General features: G+C 39.3%; 1 protein-coding gene across 4 annotated transcripts in view; it reads left to right on the forward strand.

Annotated features, from left to right (window-relative positions):
- Positions 1 to 23,047, forward strand: part of EXOC4 (exocyst complex component 4) — a 745,858-nt gene that overhangs the window by 339,863 nt on the left and 382,948 nt on the right. The window contains exons 11-12 of one of the 4 annotated variants that reach the window (XR_006212814.1): positions 180 to 310; positions 2,030 to 2,046. The exons of 1 other annotated variant lie outside the window; for it this stretch is intronic. Coding sequence is in view for 2 of the 3 variants with exons in the window: in XM_042972750.1 (XP_042828684.1) it covers positions 2,030 to 2,096 (67 nt within the window). In the remaining variant the exon portion in view is untranslated. Of the gene's footprint in view, positions 1 to 179; positions 385 to 2,029; positions 2,250 to 23,047 lie in introns of those variants that run through there. 2 more of the 4 variants (XM_042972750.1, XM_042972757.1) reach the window with 2 other exon arrangements.

A 23,047-nucleotide genomic window follows, 5' to 3' on the forward strand; every position in this document is an offset into this window, starting at 1 on the left:
GAGACAAATACGCCGACTTCCAGTTTGTTCACTCTGCGTTTGCTGCCTCCTTGACTTGCGTATTTAAGGATTTTCCTTACTATTTTCTCATTCCGGTTAAGAAATCAGAAAATTGCCACAGAGAATGAAATTTTAGAAAGATGAGGTATCTAGTATTATCTTGCTTGCTTTACCCGTAGCCTGGCAAGACATTGTGTGCAACTAAACCCTTAATGGAAGTTTTTGATGGCAAGGATTCATCTCATCAAGTTGGCTACCTCTGGGTCTCACTGAACAAAACATACTGAAATGAAGAGGTTCTTATACTTGGGTAGGTTCTGACATAATTTCACCAAAATAGAGACCCTGAATATGATAGGACTAATACCTTCCCCCACCCTCCCATCCCCACTGACATATTTGCTTTTTTTAGTTTTCTCTGGAAATAGTCATGAGGAATGGATGTATTTGCTCTAGTAAATGGATTTTATTTTCTAGGCTTTGAATTGGGGAAACAGGAAGAAAATACGTTATTGGTGAAATCTGAGTGACATACTTCCTTTTGTCTAGATCTGACATGCATTTGGATTTTTTTTACAAAAAGTATTTTTGACTGGTTACCTCATGGTAATTATTAACTGTGAGCTGAATATAAAAAACTTTGTCAACAAAGTGCATTTTATTGAGGTATCAATCACAGTTTGACAAAGTAAGACTTTTTAGCTATAATTAATATATAATGTAGGCATTTCTGGAAATTTGAAATTACCTTGTGGTTGCTATTTGTGAGATTTTGCAGGGAAGGAGGGAGAAATTATTTCCCCCTTTGTTTTTTCATTTATCACTATTCTTTATTCTCTAAAAGCTCCCAGAGAACATATCGTTCCTTTGATTGCTAGTATACTTCCTTCATATAGCAAAAAATGAGTGACAACAAAAATTATTCCTTTAAAAGTCTAAATGCTTGCAGCATCTAACTAAATTAGATGGGGCGCCTGGGTGGCTCAGTCACTTAAGCGTCTGACACATCAGCTCAGGTCATGATCTCGCAGTTTGTAAGTTCTAGCCCCTTGTAGGGCTCTGTGCTGACAGCTCAGAGCCTGGAGCCTGCTTTAGATTCTGGGTCTCCCTCTCTCTGCCCCTCCCCTGCTGGCTCTCTCTCTCTCTCTGTCTCTCTCTGTCTCTCTCTGTCTCTTTTCTCTCAAAAATAAGTAAACATTAAAAAAAAAAAACACCTCAAGCTTTATTAGTCTCTCATTTATTTATTTATTATGTGCATTTGTTATTGCATACATTCTGGGCCATTGAGGCTAATTGGTGGGAAGTGTTGCTAATGGAAATGAGGTTACCAGGATGCGCCGGTGGCTCACTCTGTTAAGCATCTGACTTTGGTCAGGTCGTGATCTCGTGGTTCATGAGTTCCACAGTGTGGAGCCTGCCTGAAATATTTTCTCTCTCTCTCTCTCTCTCTCTCTCTCTCTCTCTCTCTCTCTCTCTCTCCCCCCCCTCCCCCTCCCCCTCCCCCTCCCCCTCTCCCCCTCCCCCTCTCCCCCTCCCCCTCCCTCTCTCTCTCCCCCTCTACCTCCCTCCTTCTCTCCCTCTCCCTGCCCCTCCCCTACTCACTCTTTGCTCACTCTCTCTCTCAAAATAAATAAGTAAACTTAAAAAAAAAAGACGAAGTTATATATTTGAGTCTGTTGCACTCAACCTTCTCACTACTGGAGGTTTTCGCTTTCAAAGGTGGACTCATCGAAGAGAAGTAGTGGGATTTAATGTAGCTCATCACTGCTTGAGAAAGAAAAGTTCTCAGACGTTAGAGCTAGGACAGGGCAGGAATAAGGACACCTGAGTCCAAGGAAGCCTTCTCATTGTACCCTGATGTGACTTCTTCCTCTTCTTATAAGGACTCCAGCCCTACTGGATTACGGTCCCACTCTTATGGCCTCATTTAACCTTAATTCTCTGTTGTGGAAAATGTACACTACATTTTGCAATGAGAACAAACTCAGGAAATTAATTTATTAAATGATGTATTTAATCATTCTTTCAGCACTGGAGCCATTGTTTCGATGGAAAGGAGTTTTCTGTATCGCCTGATGGAGAGGACAGATCACTGAATGTGGGCTGGGGGTGGGTAGGAGTGACCACATTTTAATTTTTTATGTTGGCCAAATTCCTGTGTGTCTTAGTTTTCCGTGTCTATAAAATAAAGGAGTTGATTGGTCTGGATTTTGCTTTCTACCTTTCAAAAGTTTGTGCTTTTGTGACTGGGACGTGCTTTTATAATATTTAAGGACTCCAAAGGCCTGACATTTTAAAACTTAAAAATCCAAATGACAATGTGTTTCTTTTTGCTTATTTGCTTCAACTAGCTTTTGAAAGACATTTGGCTCTTTAGGGTAATGACCACTTTGCATATATGAAGTATGTTTCTTATGAGACAGTTGAAGAACAGATGTTTGCAGTTGGGGTGACTTGGCAGAGGTAAGAGGCTGGAGACAGAGTGGATGATGATGGTATTTAAGTTGCAGAAATGTCACCGATGCTTCCTCTGTTGAACACAGCTCGAATATTGAATATCCGGGCCGTGAGCATTTTTCACTATTTTTTATCAGCCACACTTCATTAAAACCAGACAGCAATTAAAGGCTCTCTGGGTAGAACAAAAGATGAAATATTCATTGGTCAGTAAGGAGCAGGTTGGCATTTAGATTAGTTAGGGGGATGAAACTTCTTGGCAGCTTGGGCTTTGGTGGTGGTCAGAATTTCTGTGGTTGGCTCTGTGCCATTCTGAGGGCACACAGCAGTAGGAGCAAGTAATCGTAATCATAATATCTAATCATATTTGTCTCCGATTACAGAGAACAGTAACTTCGAAAAGTTAATCTCGTCAGATGTAGCAACAGCCAGTTAGCAGCAGCTTGGGTAGGGGCAGTTAGGGCTGTGAAATTGCTTTGAGACGCCTGTGATTGTTAACGCAGGGCTTGAAGTCGGGAGGTCAGGAAGTGGTTGAAACCAAAGCTCGGACAGTGAAAGGCACTGAAATTGATGATGCCATTAATGCAGCAGGTCAGGTTTCTCAACATGATATTCCAAAGTAAATGGCATTTGTGATTAACACTTGCATTTTGTATTTTTTTTTTTGTTTTATTAATTATAGTACTTATCGCGTCGACAATGCTGGTAGATCAAAGGCATAAAAAATTCCTTGTGATAATTAAGCATAATAAAAATCCATTCGCTCATCCATTTAATAAAATTTATTGAGCGCTTACTTGGTGCAACTCCTCTCCATCTAGCAAGTAATGAGTCTCTACCCTTGTGGAATTTAGTCCAGTGGCAAAGTCAGACAATAAAACAGTAAACTAACACACATGGGAAACAGTATCAGGTAGTGATAGTTTTAGGAAGAACAATAGATCAAAGTTAGGAATTTGAAAAGTGACTGCTGGAGGTGAGGGCACTGTTTCAGGTAGGGTGGAGTAGGAAGGCCTTTCTGAGAAGATGACATTTGGTTGGACTGTGGAAAATGAAGAGGCGGAGGAAGCTGTGTGAATATCTGGGGCAGAGTGACCTGGGCAGAGGAGATGGTGCGTGAAAAGGAAAAAGACGACGGTCGGGGAACAGTGAACAGATGAACGTGAAGAGGGGTGTGTGTTGCTGTCGGGCATGTGGGGGAAGATAAGTACACAGGATGGTCAAGGTAGAAACTTCTCTGTCTAAACAACAAAGAAGGCATCATGTTAGATTTTTTAGAAGCTTTTGGGACTAGATCTGAAACTTCCAGAAGTTCTGAAGGTTTAGAGAAAGCCCCACACAGTGACTATCAGCGAATACTCATTTTAACACCTCATCTTACTGGATTTGGGGCACTCAGGAAGGCTTGTTTTCAGGAGTGAAGTCATTAGCACGACTCTGTTTGGTATGGTGAAAATCTCTGTCCCTGCTGACAGTTGTGTCTCCTGAGACGGAAAATAAGTCTTTTGTACGTAGCCCACTTTGATGATATTATCCAAAGATATTGAGCCATTGTTAGTCTGCCATCAGCTTATCAACGTGTTATTAAGGATTTATTCCGTGTGACATTCCAGATATCTGGGAGTTTTTAAAGAACAGTTGTGGCCGAACTCGAGGCTGTTTCCCCGTAAAGGAGTAGTATGCTTTGGTGGGCTGCTTTGTAGAGGGCCTGTGGGATTTTTGTAACAAACTTTGCCAACAAATCCAATCTTTTTTTTAATAGAAAATAATTCTGGGTGATCATAAACTACTTACGAATCTTACATATATTAGTTTAAACCTGGCCTAGCACGGAAGATCTTTTCAACTTTTTGGCACTAACTCTTGCTGATTAGTGACTGAATCTGGTTCATTCATTTTAGGCCATTTTAGACCATTTTAGGTCTACCGAACTCCAAATCTGCATTCCTATAACAGCCTCGATTTCTGCTTTTTGTGGTCTTTGTTTTCCTCACCTCCTTTCCTAACATTACTTCCACCATTCGGGAAGGAAAGTGGTTCAGATGTACCTTTTACATGAACGGGGTACACAATAAATATTTGTTGGAAGAATTAATGTGTCGCCTGTAAGGGTACTTAGCAAATGTCTGTTGATTTGAAGTGAATGTTTTTTTCGTCAGTTAACAATAAAAATATAAAGGAAAATTATATTTTTCTTTAGCGATGTTACTGAAATAGATCAATCTTTCATACCTAGAAGTGGTAGGATAGTGGGGTGTGTGTGTGTGTGTGTGTGTGTGTGTGTGTGTGTGTGTGTGTTGCCTCTGTGGGAATAAGAAAGTGTCTGTTACAGGAAATACACAAATATAAAGGTGAACTTAGAAATTTCCTTTTTTTTTTTTAACATTGATCCTAACATACTACTCTTGTAACTTAGCTTCGTAGTTTGTTTCTTATAGTGATTTATCAGAAACCTAGATACTTTGTCCTTTCACTCTTTTTTCTCTTATTACTACGTCAAAAGCTTATGGTCGTACGAAGTGCTTTTGCCTTATCATTCTTTCATGAATTGTAGAAGCTCCTTCCAAGATTATAAAAACCATTTCTTATAGGAGAAGCCTTGCTTTAAAAGCTTTTTCATTTAGCCTCTTCTGTTTCTGCTAGTTTTTTTTCTTCCCACTTTTATTTAAAAAGTGTGCCATAGTCCCTAGATCATTTTTTTGATTATATATGTAGTGTGTGTGAGTGAGTGAGTATGTGTGTGTGTGTGTGTGTATGTGTGTTATGTGTGGTTTGTTTTGAAAGAGGGAGCTAAGCTTGATTATTTGGAGTAAGCATGAAGTCACAAGCTGAAATAATTCTTTAGTCTTTCATTTCCCAATATTTTTATCTTTGAGAAATGCACAAAAGTAGGGTACCCGTGTCAGTTTGATGTGTGTGTTGGTATTTGGCAGAATATTATTCTGAGTGTTCACAGGTATGTGATATTTTTATACGGATACATGTTTGTTCTTAATGAGCTAAAGCTTATATAGACATTTTGAAAGATGCTAGTGATTAGACAGTCTAGCAAATAACATTGTAGATCATACATTATTCATGCATGGGAGGAAATGTGGCTACCCTATTGCATTTTTATGAAACATACCTTTTTTTCCCCCTTGTCCTCAGAATTATGAAAAATACTGCTATGTTTTCAGACGGTCTGACCCGTGAAGGGCTGTGAAACACTGTCGTGGTACATTTAGATTTCAAACCCCACAGCTGAGAAACTGCTTTTGAATTTACGTGATAAAACGTTAAGTGTTTTTAATCCTCAAATTAACTTTCAGAGATTCAACTGTAGTTTTCTTCCACTTTTGTGTTTCTAAACCATGTTGCGTGATACATGGCTGCACACGGATTGCGACTAACTGGCAGTTTTATGTTACTGACCGCGGTGGAGAGACGATCAAGGCGCCAAGCCAAATAGCAATGCACGTTTGAGCGACGACGTTAGGAGAAGTCAGGCATGCCTGTCTGGTTAGGAGGAGAGCACACGCCGTTCCTCATGAGAAAGAACTGGCAATGTTTGTGAAAGCCAGAAGAAAACCAGAACGTTTGATGCCTGTTTTCAAATATGTAAATGTGCGTCACTTAAAAGGGAGAGAGTAGTTTGGGTTTTTGTCGCTTCACACATCAGGGGTAGGACCAGTTAGTTGGTTGGATGTTAAGGGGGTTGTACTCCCCACAACAAGAACTTTCTAATGAATTCGGCAAAAATGGGAACGCTTTCCTTGGAAGACAAGACCCTTCCTGGAGATGGGGCTAACTATGTGCTCAGCTGTCAGGTCTGCGTTCTGTAGATCAGGGGTTTCTGATCCACTGTGCAGCTTCTGAGCCCCACCTCGATCGATTTCTTCCAGTCTCGCTCATCTGGGTTACTTTTTTATATTGCAGTTTAATGCTGATGATTGTCGTTGGCTAGGCCAAGGAGTTATTGTAGACTTCTGCATCATTTCATCACCTTTGTTCTTTCTGACACAGGGTAGGAAAGAGATTCACATGACGGCTGTTTGCAGAGCAGTGGTTATAGAGTCTCCACCCTTCCTCCTTTTTGCTTTTTATTTCTCTTCTCTTTTTTGTATTTTGCTGATTTTTTTTTTTTTTTTTCCTGTGCCGGTAATGGTTCATGCGAGTATAAGTTGACTCTTAGGGATGTTTAAGGCAAAAAGAAAGCTGGCTCTCCTCTGCAGTCAGCTAACATGGGACTAAAACTTAATAAATAAATAATAATAATAGGGGTGGCTGGGTGGCTCAGTTGAGTGGATGTCCGACTTTGGCTCAGGTCGTGGTCTCATGGTTCGTGAGTCAGGCCCTACGTCGGGCTCTGTGCTCATAGCTCGGAGCCTGGACCCTGCTTCAGATTCTGTCTCCCTCTCTCTGCCCCTCCCCTACTTGTACTCTGTCTCTCTCTTATTTTTTTAAATAATAAATGAATAATAAAATAACATTATAAGTAATGAACCTAAAATCATGCCTGCTGTTGATTTTGACCTGGATATGCTGATGTTTTTGGTACAGTGTTTTCTACTAATTAAATTTTATAATTATCACTTAATATTATTGGAAGCTTACATATAAAAGACAGCAGAGAAAAATTGTTTTTTCTTTGTAAAATATTTACGTAATTTGTGTGCTGCTTTTTACATATTCTGAACATGTATTTGTCCTGGGCTGTAGCAGCCAAAACATGTCCATTCAGCATTCATTGAAATATGTTTATATCCAGCCACAGGCCTATTTACATCTGATTTTGAAACCTAAATTGATAATGTAATTTGGTATCAAAATAATGTAGGAATGCCTACAGGAAAATCACAGTCTCCTATATATAACTTCTATTCCTTTGGGGGTGTGGGCTCTACATTGCTTCTCTGTGTGATTTGGCAAATTATTTTGCTGTTCTCCTTGCTTGCCCCTCAGAAGACTCTCTCTCCTGTCTGTCTGTCTGTCTCTCTCTCATACACACACACACACACACACACACACACACACACACACACTCCTGTTCATTTTGTTCTCTTATTTCTGTTTTGTTTACTTTGTTTCCAGGGCTTCTGTATAACACCCAAGGCTCTTCCTGGTCATTTTTAACTTTTTTACTTTTAGTGATTGTAATTTGAACATTTAATCATTAATATTGCCTCCTGTGTGTGTTTTTTTTTAATCTGTAGTACTGCAAGTGAAATATTTTCCATTTCACGGGCAAGAAACCCTTTTTATCTTCCTTTTGTAGTTAAAAACAAACAAGAAGAAACTTCAAACCGAGCAACAGTATTTTCTTGAAACTTTGTTATTTCACAAGTGAGCAAAGCAAGGTTTTTGATTTCAAGCAAAAGAGGCAAGAACAGCCAGATAAAAAGAATAGAGGTGAAAAGGTCATAAGAGAAGCTTTAGTTTTTAATGACCTTAATTTCATTTTTTGGTGAGAGCGGTGGTTTTGAACTTGGAAATGCTGGATCTTTTTGTTTTGCAGTTGGAATAGATCCTGGAGTTCTTGATGTCCTCAAGTTGTTTTTGGCATTTGTGGAAGAATAGTAATCATTTGGTGGTTACTATTTCTCAATTCAGTGAGCACTCTCTAAAGCCTATTCCTGTAAGCTACCACATCATGAGTAGGTGAGAAAGTATTTGATACACAGCAAGAAGAAAAAAGTGTAATGGCAGCAAGTTTCTAAGCTATCACTCCTGAGTGAAAGAATATGGAAGCGTCTTGATTGGATTCTGGGAATTCAGAATCTATAAATATTTTAAAAGCTAATCTATTTTTCATTTTTATTGATACATATGCATTAACACATACAAATCTTTACATATGTATTTGTGTATATATTCATATACTTGTATGAATGTTTACATTTGTACATGCGAGTATATCCGTGACCCAGATCAAAATAAAGAACACTGATACAGCTCATTATCAGTGCCCCAGAAGACCTTCTCGTATTGACTGTCAGCCCCCTTCCGGAAGAGGTGACCATCACTGCCATTATATGTAGATTGGTTTTGCCTGTGCTTGAACTTCATATGAATGAAACCATATAATATGTCCTCTTCGGTGTCTGGTGGCTCTTATGCAACATGATGCCTGTATTAGTCGCCCACACTATGGTTGTAACAGCAGTAACTGGTTCTTTCATGTTGGCCATTGTATCAGTGTACCGCTGAAATCCGCAGATATAAAAACCAATATTCAAGCATTATTTTGGAATAAATGAAAACGTATTAGGATCTTATGGTCCGAAATACTGCTTATAACCTAAACTTCTTCAAAATAGCTTTTCAAGAAATCTTTGATTTCCTATCCTGTGGGGCCAAGGGGTCCCTCAGGCAAGTAAGAGATCGTGGGGGGCTCTCCTCTGGTCTAGCCAGGCAGTGAGCCAGGATGCCCAGAGTCCAATTATCTAGATGATGAATATAGACTGTCCTACAGCCTTGGAAGTAAAAGCCAGGGAAGCTAAAATGAACCAACTGTGTATTTTTCCTGGACTTTGAGATGTACGAATCAAGGCAAAAATAACCGGCAACTAAAACAGGTTGCCAGTTTTGTTAAGCAGAATGAATGTAGAACAACAAAAAAAGCAAAAATGATATTACCTTGAAATTGAGAATGATTCTTTTCAAAGAAAGGTAATTGGCAACTTAAATCAGCATTCTTAAGCAGATAACAATATGTAGGCTAGTGTTTGGAAACAACAAATTCAGCCAGGAGGGAGGGGAGGGGTGTGACCTGAAGCATTAACCAAGAGCCAGTGGGATACAGGAATATCAGAAGAAACAGTGAGCAGGCATGGGCTAGACTGGAGGCAGTAACAGGATTGTAGTGCATTGGTACTGGCTGTAAATCGCGTGGTTCTGGACCGTAATAGGAAAGGAGTAAACATGTTTTGAGTAAATGAGCAAATGAATTATAGGTGGGTGGGCCAGTTTTAAAAGCACAAGATAAACTTGATGGGCATTAAATATTCTTTCAGTAGGTCTTTAGAATCTTGCATCTTAATTCTTGCACATTAAAGCATTCGTATTTTTAACTCTACTATCTTGAACCTATTGTTAATTATATTTACTGCCTTCCCTTCAGCTGCTTGGTTATAGAGTATAATGTATTCTGTGCAGTCACACGTGTTATAGCCGCTTTGTTTTCTGGAGTTTCCTGTGTCTGCAGCCTCTCCTGTCGTCAGGGATGCCAATGCCAGCCCTGCCCAGGATGCTCAAGGTGCTGCCAGCAACGCCGTCGATGCCTTGTTTGCATATTTTCCTTATTTTTGCTCTCTTTGCAAAAATCTATGTGAGATATGGTAGAAACAAATTAAATATAAGAGCGGCAACAAGAAAAGCAAAGAAAGTTGTATAAGAAGAGACCACTCTATCCTTTCTTGAAAACGAAATTATAAATGCTGAGCAGGTTGGATAAAGGTGCATCCATGCTCGGAAATGCAACTGAGTGAATCTCTAGTTTTTTTCTTGTTTTGAAGCTTTCAGGAAAATTGAAATGAGGATTTCACTGAAGAGTAAAGAGGAGGCAACATCCTTCTCTGAAAGTTGGAAGTCCCTCCACTTTGTACGCCTAATTCATTACATTTCCTTTTTTTACGTGTTTTTGATTGACGTTGACTTTTCAAGATGCAACTCCTACATTCAGTAGGAGTTGAGTGTACTGTAAAAAAGTGAACTTGGTTGGGGGCACCTGGGTAGCTCAGATGGTTAAGCCTCTGACTCTTGGTTTCAGCTTAGGTCACGATCTCACATTTCCCCATGTTGAGCTCCACATTGACAGTGTGGAGCCTGCTTAGGATTTTCTCTCTCTCCCTGTCTCTCAAAATAGATAAATTAAAAAAAAAAAAAACCCTGAATTGGGAAATTTCTTCATTTTAGTCATGTTTTTCTGTTCATTATTTTTCACCCGTTTATCCATTTTTTTTTTTCCAACAAATATTTGAGTGCTTGCCATGTGCCAGACACTGTCCCTGTCCTTGCCTTTAGAGAGCTTTGGTTCCTAATTAGGTATTGTAGTATTTGAGAACAAAAAGAAGGAAAATCCACGACAAAAAAAAAAAAAAAAAAAAAAAAAAAAAAAATTTTCCACGAGTGCTAAATTTCCTCAGTTTTCCTTCTGTACCCTCAGAAATTCATCTGTTGGAGAGACACATCTCACTGTGTGCCCTTTGCTTTTTCAGAGGCTGTTCCTCCTCTAGACTTAATCCCATTCCCCTCCATCCCCCCCGGGATCTTCTTTTTGTTCAACCTGGTCTCTCCTGCGTTTTCAATCTTCTCTGATCTGCTGGTCCTTCCCTGGGACCTACAAATGTGCTCAGCCACTGCCCTTTATAACATCTCTTGCCTTAAACTTTCATGGCAGTCCCCCCACCCCGACCTACCACTCAAATTCTTCTTTGCTTCCTACGAAGCTGCTGGAGTACATTCTGTGATCTTCATTTTCCCCTCCTCCCGTGCACTCTACCTTCTGCTGACCTGTCACCATCTCAAAGGTGTCAAATCTCAAGGGTATTTTTCCATCTTACCTTAGCTGGTTTTGTGAACATTCGAGGCAGCTGATCATGCTTTTATGTCTGGACTTTTCCCTCCCTTCTCTGTTACCACTGTCTCTGGCGTCTCGTTCCACCTGAGACCATTCATTCTCAGGCTTCTTAAGGTTCTCTTCTCTCTGCCGACTCCCTCAATGCAAATCCTCCACGGGGTCTGTCTCAGACTGATTTCTGCTTACTCCACCATTATCTCACCCATTCGGTAACTTTAGCTGTTACTTTCAAAATATTATCTCCAAACTGGAACTGTCTCGAAAGCTCCAGGAAGCTGTTTCAGTTCTAAAACTGAACTGATAGTCTTCTTGCCTAAATCTTTCAGTCCCAGCCTTTACTCCCCTGCACATACCTCCATCCTGGAGTGCTAATCTGCGTCTGCTCCTTCCCTTCCTGTGTTCCCTCTCTTGAGAGATGATGCCACCAGCTCCCCGGTGATCCAGACCTCAAAAACCCAGGAGTCCACCTAGAAAACTTTTATCCCCCCTGCCCCTACACATCCAGAGTCACTCTTTTTACCAATTCTGCTTCATAATTATGTCTCAGATCCATTCTGTCCACCCCTGGTGCCTTTGCTTTCCATTCCCAACTTCCTAATTGGTTCCCATTACTCTAAACCTCAACTTCTCTGACCCATCTTCCAACACCTCTGCCAGAGTGATTGTGCTCCTTCCTCTTTGTCATTTCCTATCGTCTGCCAATGAAGGAGTCAGAGTTCCTTTTTGTAGAGTGTAGGACCTTCTCTGACCTTAGCCATGTTTTTCTTATGCTCACCTTTTATGCCCTAGTCTCTTCTTAGGTCTGTCATACTGTTACTCATATTTATTTATTTCTACCCTAAATCTGTCTACCCATACCAAACTTTTTCTTATCTGGTGTACAATTTATCCTTCAAGATTCAGGTCATGTATCACCTCTTTCAACTTTCACCTGGGCTTATTCCTAGTCACTCTTGCAAAATGTGAGTTGACCCTGCCTTCTTTTTAAAATTTTAAAATTATTGTGCTCTGGGCATATTTTCATTATAGTGCTTAACACATCACCTTGAGATGACTCAAGGCAGAACAGAGTTTTATATTGAAATTAATATACCCACACTCAGTGGAAATCTTAGACTAGGAATATATAATGTCCCCATCAGGAGAAAACAGTAACATCTGCAATGAATAGTGATGTTTTGGAAGAAGGTAGAAGGCTCGAGAAAAAAATTGGATTATATTCAAACTTAAGATATTTGTTTGAAGTTGGAGATGAGTGTGAGGAGAGAGTATGTGTGAAGGGCAGGAATGAGATTCCTGGATAAAAGGTGTGAGAGCCAGATGTACTAATGGCCTTGGTAGTGGAGATGAGAGTTTGTAGGTTAAGTCCTTGAACAATTATACATGAAGTGAAGCTTAATATAATGTTGAATCTGATGATGCAGAATCGAGGACTTTCAGAAAATCCTCAAGATCAAATACAAATGTTCTGGCAAAGAAAGCAAAAGGATAACAGGGGTGTGTATGTTGGGATATGGGGTAAAAGAAAGGATTAAAGACCGAAATGAACGGATCACAGGGATTGTTTAGCTAAGATCTATATTCATATATTGGGCAATCTGTCTAGAAGATATTGGCTGCATAAATTGTGTTCTATACATATAGCCTTGTCCAGCCACTGAAAATAGTAGAGTAGGTGTATTTTTTTATTAACATAGGATAGGTTAAATATATTGAGTAGAGAGCTGGTTACAAAACAGAAGTATAATAGGACCACATTTTGATCAAAATATATAGATATATAGCTTTATTTATGAGTACATATGTACCTAGAAGTAAATGTGGGATTATCTTGTTATACTTTTGATAATTTTCTGAATTTATTGAAATGAGGCCATATTTAGAATTATAAAGGTCTAAAGGGAGAGGCCAGCATACAATGCCATGATCTAGTAGAACATAAATAATAAGATTAATACTATGATTATGAATCTACTGGAGTTATATAAATTATATAATAGCAGTAAATAGCTAACATTAAAACAGCAACTTCCAAGTACATTGTCTTATTCGGTTAGCATAACAACCCTGAGAAACAGTTTAAAAGCTCGAACAGTCAGTTCCTTCTTCAAGGCAAGGACGTAACGGTGGCTTCTGACTCGAAATCCTGTGCTTTCTGCACAGTGTTGCATTGCAGCCCAGGCATGAAGAGAGCCCGTCCAAGGTACTTAGTGGGATGGACTGCAAGGTGATTAGAGGGTCCAGGTCACCTCCATTTTGTGGCTCCTCTCACAGTGAGGCCCTCAGATTCTTTCCAGTTAGTAAGTGGATGAGAAAAACAAGATTGTAAAACTATCCTTTAAGCCTCATTTCCTTCATTTTCTTATATATACTTGCTGAGTATGTGTGTGTGTGTGTATATATATATATATATATATATATATATGTGTGTGTGTGTGTGTGTGTGTATACAGCAAGTATGTATATATATATATATATATATATATATATATATATATATATATGTAGTCCATTTTGGCTGTAGTCCATTTTGCCATCCTAAACTATTTGAAATCTTTTTTTTTTTAATTTTTTTTAATCTTTATTTATTTTTGAGAGAACGAGAGACAGAGTGTGAACAGGGGAGAAACAGAGAGAGAAGGAGACACAGAATCCGAAGCAGGCTCCAGGCTCTGAGCTGTCAGCCCAGAGCCCGATGCGGGGCTCAAACCCACCAACTGCGAGATCATGACCTGAACCGAAGTAGGATGCTTAACTGACTGAGCCACCCAGGCGCCCCTGAAGTTGCACAAATCTTAATGCTCTGTCCCCCCTCTCTTCCCTTGCCTGCATTTTCTCTCTACCTGATGGCCTTTTCCTCTTCCTTTACCTGGTGAATTTCTACTCCTTCCTCAGTAGGATCTTTTCTGGGGACTGTCTGACACCTCTCTTACTCCTTCTCTTTCCTCTGTGCCCTTGCTGACCCAACACATAATTATTCTCTATTTATTCTCATGTTTCTTCCTCATAAAGAAGATGCGAGTGGCCATTTTTTGATTGGCTTTGCATACCTGGAACGTTGCTGATATCTGGCACACACTAGGTTCTCAGTAAATGTTGGGTGGGGAAATTAATAATGTAAACTTTGCACGGAGAGCAGTGTCTTACACTTCTTACCATCGGAGCCACGGTAATGAAGGTAGACAGCTGGTTGTTCGGTGACCGACCATACGCAAGTTTTGTGCTTCCGTGTGCCTGAGGTTCATTGCCACCTAAACACATTTGCACCTCGCCTTCCTTCTTGGGGTTGTTTTTGCTGTTCAAATCAATAAATTGCAAATATGAATTTACAAATGTGCCTTGTGGTACAATTACTTGAGAACTGAGTCTTTAAAAAAAATCTTTTTTTATGTTTATTTATTTTTGAGAGAGAGACAGACAGTGTGAGTGGGGGAGGGGCAGAGAGGGAGGCACAGAATCTGAAGCAGGCTCTTAGCTCTGCTCCGACCTGTCAGCACAGAGCCCGACGTGGGGCACGAACCCACAAACTGTGAGATCATGACCTGAGCCAAAGTCAGACGCTTAACCGACTGAGCCACCCAGGTGCCCCGAGGACAACTAATTTTTACCTAGGTCATTGTACAGGTGAGGGTGAAGCAGAGAGAGAAAGTCATTTCTTTGGCTCTCTTTAGTGCTTAAGTTAGTGGATGGGCTGCCCGTGTCTGATTATAAATGATAGTCTGTAAACCTCCGTAAGGCAGACGGTTAATTTCCCATGACAGCACACGAAACTCCTTCTCTCCTCCCCTCCTCAAGCCCCAGAGCACACACCAGGGAAACCTCCTGTATAAGACATTTCTTTAATGCTGCCTGTCGGAAAAGGTGCTAGAACGAGTCAGTCAGGTTTGAAGTTTGCAAACATACTTCTGCCTTACTAAACGTCACAAAGGCTGTCAAATATTTCATTCCCTCAGATTTTCTCTTCTCTCTAGAAGAAACACCATTACGGATGTAAATGTTAGAGGAATTTCGTCATTGGCTTTGGCTTCTGAGGAAAGTTTTATTCATCGTTTGGATCCGGGAGAGGAAGGAAGCCTCTGCTGACATTTTGAAATCTTTCTAGCAATTTATGTGAACTGTACTACTAGGGAGTAGATAACTTTTCTCTTCCAAGTATTAGTTACGTCTCATGCTCTTTTTTTCTACTTTCTCTGGAGGAAAAAAAGAATAAGCTTTTCTTTTTCTTCTTAATTTTTTTTTTACGTTTATTTATTTTTGAGACAGAGAGAGACAGAGCATGAACAAGGGAGGGGCAGAGAGAGAGGGAGACACAGCATGTGAAACAGGCCCCAGGCTTTGAGCTGTCAGCACAGAGCCCGATGCGGGGCTCGAACCCACGGACTGCGAGATCATGACCTGAGCCGAAGTCGGACGCCCAACCGACTGAGCCACCCGGGTGCCCCAATAAGCTTTTCTTAATGACCTTGATATTTGTGAAATGTTTGTTGATTTTTCCTGTTAGTTTCTTCTCAGTCTGTAAGACTGTCTACCAAACCCACTCTTGGGTACATACATCCACGTATGTATTTTCCTGGGGGCTGAATGAAACATATTTATGTGTGCTCCACATATTTCAGGTATTATTTTATTTGGTGGATGATGAATAACTACTGAGAAAGAAACCAGTTGCCCTTCAAAATATAATTAGCAACCCCAGCCTAGGGGCACTTTGCGTTTGGTTGTGACAAAGCCTGTGGCGTGCCCTCTGCAAAGACAAGAAGGGAAAGATAGATGCATTTCTAATGCAATCAGGAAGCCCCTCTATAATTTAAATATATTAGCATATCTCAGGAAACCTGGTTATTTGAATGTCCCCAAGATAACTCAGAGTCTCTCCCAAATAAACATGATTGAATTACTTGAGGGAATGCATTAAGACAGCAGGCGTGGTCCTTAATGGATCAAGGCTGTCTATACTCATTACCATAGCAAACTCCAGCAAAACTGTCACCAACGCCACAAAGACTCAGGTTACTGATGCAGTCCTAGTGATTTGGCTTACACGCCTCACATCCAGTTAGCTACCAAAAGTTTGATGTCGTGTCAACAGTGAATTTCTACAACATTAATATTGTTTCCTGCTTGTGTGTGGCAATAGTAATGAGCATACCTCTTGAGATCCTGGTGTTTTCGATTATATACATGAGTGTAAGTAATAGTTTTGAAACCTTCTGCATTCTAGGAATGCTGGGGTAATGTAAGATGGAATTAGCTTAAGTGTACATTCTGGGTCTCACTTTCACAGTCTGCTTATGTATTGTGAAGGCCTCTCAGTCAACGCAAGTAAGTAACAATAAACCTAAAATTACTGAGCCCTAGTGATACACCCAATTATGTTTTTAATGCTTAGCATCTATGAGCTGATTCAGTCCTCACTGCGACTCCAGTGGTAGATACTATTATTACCCTTTTTACCCCCATTTTATAGCTAAGGAACCTACCCTGAGGCACAGAGAGTTGAAGTGGCTTGACCAAGATCACACTATTGTAAATGGAGGCACCAGGATTCAAGCCCAGGCAGAAGGACCCCAGAGCCCTAGTTCTTACTGCCTCCTCTCCGTTCAGCACCCTGAAAATATGAGGTTTCTCAGGCCCCAGGATTCTTTAATGGAGGCTCTAATTGGGCTGTTTGAGTTAGGAATATCATTTCAGTAGGACACTCTGGAAGCAGTTCATAAACATAATTCTCCCCCTGGATTAGAGTAAGTGTTTTTTCTGTTAAAAACTTATGATGAAAGACACAGTTTGACCAGCTCTGGGTCTCAGAGACAGATGGGACAGGTGGCAGCCCGGTCAAAATGAGAACCTCAGAGTACTTTCTCATGATGGTCTAGTCTAATCACTGTGCCCTTCTCTTAGTCTGACTTCTAAAAGATAATCATCTAAAAACAGTTGGGCTGATTTAGAAGAAAACTTTATGAATTCAACTGGTTAATTTAGGCATAATCATTTGCAGGACTTAAGGACTTTGATTATGTAGTTTTACCCAAGATAGATTTTCAAATTATATTTAAGATATAATTTAATTTATGTAAAGGTAAATTTCCCTATACAGGTCAGGGATATCCCCATTACAAGAAAGAAGTAGCACTTGAATATTTTGAATGTATCTAGAATAGAACATTGTGGTTTCCATTTTAGCTTTGGGTCTTGGTATGATGTAAAATGAAAACTTTCAAGAACTATGCTACCTGCAGGAATGTCTTCTTTTTTTTTTTTAATGTTTGTTTATTTTTGAGAGAGAGAGACAGAGCCAAAGTGGGGGAGGGGCAGAGAAAGAGGGAGACAGAATCCGAAGCAGGCTCTAGGCTCCAAGCTGTTAGCACAGAGCCCAACGTGGGGCTTGAACTCATGAGCCATGAGATCATGACCTGAGCCGAAGTCGAACACTTAACCGACTGAGCCCCCAGGCACCCCAAGAATGTCTTCTTTATAAACATTCTCTATTGGCGTTGTCTTCTGAAAAGCATGCATTTCCCTATATTTTGTGGTTTTACATTATCTCTTAAATGCTTCCGCCATGGTGGGCCCTTCTTTTTTTCCATGAGATATGAGAAGTATAACATTCTCAAATATTTAGTCTCTATGGCACTTATGAATTGGCTTCCAACACATATCTGCCTACATATGGTTTTTTATTGAAAGCAGGATGATATAGTAGGGGCCATAAAAGGAGAGGAAAACAATTGCGATTTACCCAGGCCATTTGTTAGTACCATCTTGCTAAACTTTACTCTTTTGTGAAGAGGAATGGACACATCTATTTATTTATTTGGATAGTCTGAGTAAATGATTAGCAGTTTGATTCAGAAACATTATTTTTAAAATTCACTTGTTCATTTACTGTTTGTGCCTCTCTAAAAAGAACATGAGATAGCTGATCAAATATTTTGTTTGAGGATCAGTTAAAAACTGTAGTTGTCAAGAAACCATGCCAGAAACAATTTTATGAAAGGAAAACAATGGACATGTTGAATTTTTTTTTTTTTTACCCTTTCCTCTTAATATACCTGTGCATTTGCATCAAGTGCCTTAAATATTAGGAAGAAAGAGAAATGAGTTTCTTCTCTCTGGTAGATTGCAATGAATCCTCAGTAGACTTTTTTTGTAGTGTGGTCTCTGCATAAGACACCTAAAGGAAAGATCATTTTGAGCTTTAAAATTTGGTTTAGCATTTTCTTGAGCTTATTATTATAAAATAATGCCCCCTCCTCTTTTTAAAGTATGAGCGTTGCAAACCCTCTGCATAATTTCTTCCTAATGTTTGCAAAATCCCCCTGAGATTTCTTCTGGTTCCATGGAATTCTCTCTTCTCCAGATATTGACAAAATCATTAAACAAGCCTGAAGCTTCATGATTATTTTTCCAGCAGCACTTTCGTTGCTCTTTATCATTACATTTAGTTATGTTTCATCTAGTTTTCAATATATGTGACAGGGTTCATATCCCAGCCAACTGGAATTAATTTGATAGCTAAGCATTTCATGAGCTGCCTCCATAACACACTCTGCCAGATCCTGCCATGTGTGAAGCATTACTCTTTTTTTTTTAACCACTAAAGATTATATATAACTTTGACTTCTTCTGTGCTCATTTGTGTTTCTGAAGAAGGGAGGGCATGGCGTGCCTGTTCAGAGTGTTTCTCTTGGCTTTCCTCTATGTAAACCTCACTAATGCTTTCAATCACCACCTTCTGTGTCTTTCCTTTTGAGCAAGAGGAGAAAAATGGAGTTGGTTTGAATGCCATGCCTTGCTTCTCAACAGGAGAATGTACTTGGAAGCTCTGGTGTCGTTCTGAGTTCTCTCTCTTGCTCCTGTTGGTAGCTCGTGAGGGTATTGGGGGTGGTGGTGTGGTTGGTGGTAATGTTGTAGGAAAGAACCTTGAGAAATAATTTTTTTTTTAATGTTTATTTAGTTTTGACAGAGAGAGAGAGAGAGAGAGAGAGAGAGAGAGAGAGCATAAGGTGGGGAGGGGCCAAGAGAGAGAAGGAGACACAGAATCCAAAGCAGGCTTCAGGCTCTGAGCTGTTAGCATAGAGCCCGACTCGGGGCTCAATCTCACAGACCGCGAGATCATGACCTGAACTTCAGTTGGACACTTAATCAACTGAGCCACTCAGCAGCCCCACAATAAATAATTCTTTAAGAGCTTAGTTCTTGGAAGTCATCACAGTCAGTGACAGAATGGGAACCTATTGAATATTATATCACTATTTGGGGAAACAATTTTTTAGCTACTTATTTCAGGAATAAGAGAAAGAAAGTGTTTATATTCCTAAGATTTGGTTATATTCCAGATTTCTACCCTTTTGTAAATATCCAAAGCTGTCCAAAACAGAATTGATTAATTCTGTGAACAAGCTTAGAATGTACTCTTTTATTTGACCATTTTGGCTTTTGTTCTCAGTTTGATAATTTAAGTTTATGGCCATATATACGTTTCCTTGTTTAGAGGTTTCTCTCACATGGCATGATTAGCAATCGTGTGTGAAATGATTATGTGGAAACATTACTAGCGAATTACTGCTTGTCTAAATACTGTATGTTTTCACTTGAGAACATTGGCTCTGGAATGTATTTTTGGCACTGTGAAGGGAAAAAAAAAAAGTCTTGGTGTTAAAAGATGCAGCCAGAATTTAATTTGTGAAATGGAGCTTTAAACTCAGTTGTTCCTCCCACTGGCAGCAACTTGAGGTTGCTTATTTCCTTTCTAGAATGAAAATTGTGCCCTTTAAGGCTACTTAATCTTATTTTTAATCTTCAAATTGGTGTTTTCTTATAGAAAGAGCCAAAACTTCACACAGTCTGTGTTTGTTTCTGTGTGTTATATAGACTCTAAATTATAAATCCTAATTAGTACCACTTAAAACTAATGGAGTGGCCATTTCAAGGTCCTTTACTACAGTAATTATCACCTGGAACAGGGAAATGAATCGTATGTTAAGACTTTATACTAAGAATAATGGCTGACTTCTCATAAAGTACGGAAGCCCAAATTGGGAGTAGTATTCGTATGATAATATCATCAATAACCTACCCTGTTGGGTATTCGCTATTTGGGGGGATTAACTCTAATCTGTAAAATAATGGAGAAAAAAGAGAGAGAAAAGCCAGCAGCTATAGTCTCATTTTCCTGGTTATTTTGTCCTACAATACAGAGTTCATCCTAGCTTATAAATAAAGTTTTCTTAGTATTGGGATTGGCCAGTTTCATTTCTAGAGTGGACATTTCTTATATATCCCTAAAGAAAGAGCAAAGGGGGAAGGGAGTTTCTTTACTGATTTAATTATTATGACCATAAAATGTTCTGTCCATGTGAGAAAGTACATATTCTCTCCACGTGAGAAAGAAGAGAAATCGAAGGAAGTATTACACCACATTTCCTCTTTTTTCTCCCCAAAGAGGGGCCTCAGAGTTCTGTAATAAAAAGTCGCTTTCTCCTCACTCCCAGCATTTGATGTAGAAGATTGACAGCATGCATAGAGACTTAGTCTCATTAGAGTCTAGGCCAAGGAAGACATCATAGCCAAGAAGATCAAAGCTCTGAACTGAAGCAGGCACTTTTCATTCAAACTTGAATAAATCTAGAGGAAAAGGATGATACATCTCCCAAAAATTAAAAAGCAAAATCAAATGGAAAAAAAATGTCACACCTATAGTCTTTTAGCCCTACGAATTCTGTATTTATTTTGAATTGAACATTTCCAGGAAAACATCATGATTCATTAGTCTGAAAAATTATTGCATTATCATAAGAAAAGGATTGTTGACTCTAGTAGAAATAGGCTTTGGATCACTTATAGTATGAATTAGCCTCATAGCATTAAACCATAATAAGAAGATACAGATTGCTTGTTCATTGAATAAGATGATTTTAAATATTACTCTGAGGACTTCTTTCTGATATCAGAATTGCACACAAACACCCCACTGTGTAACTCCAAAATTCTGGTAGGCAGGTAGCGCTTGGTAGATTGATTCTCATTATTAGCTTAGAGATAAACAGAAAAGCTGGTTGATTTCCTTTTCCAGGTCATTTGGCTATGATGTCGAGGGCTTATAACTGCCATTTTTCCTGTGATATCCACAGTAAATGCTCTCACGGTAGATGAAAAGCTACCCACGTATAAGTTCCTGTGATATAAGGGTATATTCTTAAAAACTGATCTGTGAAAAAATGTGAATTGTGGTTACTGCCACAAACAGCATAGAAGTACAGTATCTTTTCAATGAAGATAAGTGGGCGATGGGGGGAGAGAATTTTTCCTTCTGATTATCCAAAAGTAAATTGAAGGCCACGTACTGCTAAAATGTTTTCTTTCTTTTTTCTTATTTTTTTCTAAAGAGAAATATGAGATATTTAATTTAATATAATCTAGGGATTTTAGATCCATACTTACTAAACACAAAAATTGTTAAAACATCTCAACTCCATTTAGCCACTTAACACAGGGAATGGAACAAAAGGAAGGAGTGGAAAATGGCAGAGAAGCCAACTAAAGAAGAAAGAAAAGAGTGACAGGGATCCAGAGAGAAGGAGGAAGAGCAGGGGAAAGAATGAATCTTGGTTCAAGGAGGAGACCTACTTCGTAAAAGAGAATTGGAGACGTTGGGGCAGCTGTGGACAGAAAGCAGCCCCGGGGATAAGGGCCTTGTGTGGCCCCCCTAGTTTGTCAGCCTCAGAACAACTGGCTGTTCTTACTGTTTTATGGAATTTTGTCTATGTTTCCATTCTCCAAACTCTCATTCACGATGCTCATTTTTACTTAGAGATATAAAAATGAAAATAGCTTTAATGCTTTTGTAGCAATATCCTAAACATTCATAGGCCAGACACTAGTAAAACAGACCCTTTTAGGACTTAAATATTAACCCTGCTTTTCCCTGGTTGAAAAGAAGAAAAACAGAGTGAAAATCTCCAGAACAAAGAAATTATAGGAACTCAAAAACGCTCACAATGGCAATATTTACCATTTTCTAATTAGGGAAAATTCTAGGAAGAGAGCACCATCAGCAAGGAAGTGAGATTGTGTCCTTTAAGGGTTTTGACCTGAAGTTACTTATTTGCTTCCATGTGTGGTACTTTCCTGTAGATTTTGAGGGGCCTGAGGGTGTGTTCTAATGAAACTTCAGAAGGGAAAGAGAACATTATGAGAGTTAATTTTTATATTTGTTGGTAGATATTATATTTTCTGTTACATTGAATTGGCCTGGAATCCAAAAGGGTAACTCAGCTTTGAGGAGTTTGTTTTTGTTTTTCTTTTGCCTTTTTTTCCCCTAAAGGCCAAAGCAAACCTCTGCACTTTATTATGATGAAAAAGTTCTCAATATATGTGTCTATTACAACTGAAAATACCCACGGTACCAAGACCCTTTTATTTATAAAAGAGAGTCTCAAAGTCATTTTTGAAGGGTATACAAAACTGCACTGAACTATTTTTACACCACTTTGCATTTGCACACAAACACTGTATTGAGGAGGAAAAAAAATTCCTTTTGCCCTTCCAGATTATTTAACTGGTCTCATAAATTAACATAAGGCAGATAACTGAAGAAAAATTTACTTCCATACATAGGGAAACCCTACATGCATATGAGACCCAAGGAGAAGCCGGGCAATCTTGGACTAAGGAAGTCAAGGTTAGGGCCGTCAGAGGATGTTCACAGGATGATAAGAAGAGTGATGTTTGGTAATTTGATGTTTGTCTCGCTTTACAGACAGGTCAGGTAGAAAGTTATCTCTTGGTAATGGCTCCGTTTCTGGTCAAGACCCCCTATCTAAATTATTTTAGATAGTTTAAGGGAGGGATGAAAGTTTTTCTTGAATCTGACGGTTCTTGATTGCCTTCAGCTCAAAATAGTCCACATGCCAAAGTGGCACGTTTTGGGGAGACTTGTTACGAACCCCTTCTGTAGCAATTCATTTACCTTTTAGAACATTCCTTTCTTTCTGGCGGGTTAACAGGGTAAATACCTTCTCTAATCTGTTT

Source organism: Panthera tigris, chromosome A2 (assembly GCF_018350195.1).
Source record: "Panthera tigris isolate Pti1 chromosome A2, P.tigris_Pti1_mat1.1, whole genome shotgun sequence".
Classification (NCBI taxonomy): Eukaryota; Metazoa; Chordata; class Mammalia; order Carnivora; family Felidae; genus Panthera; species Panthera tigris.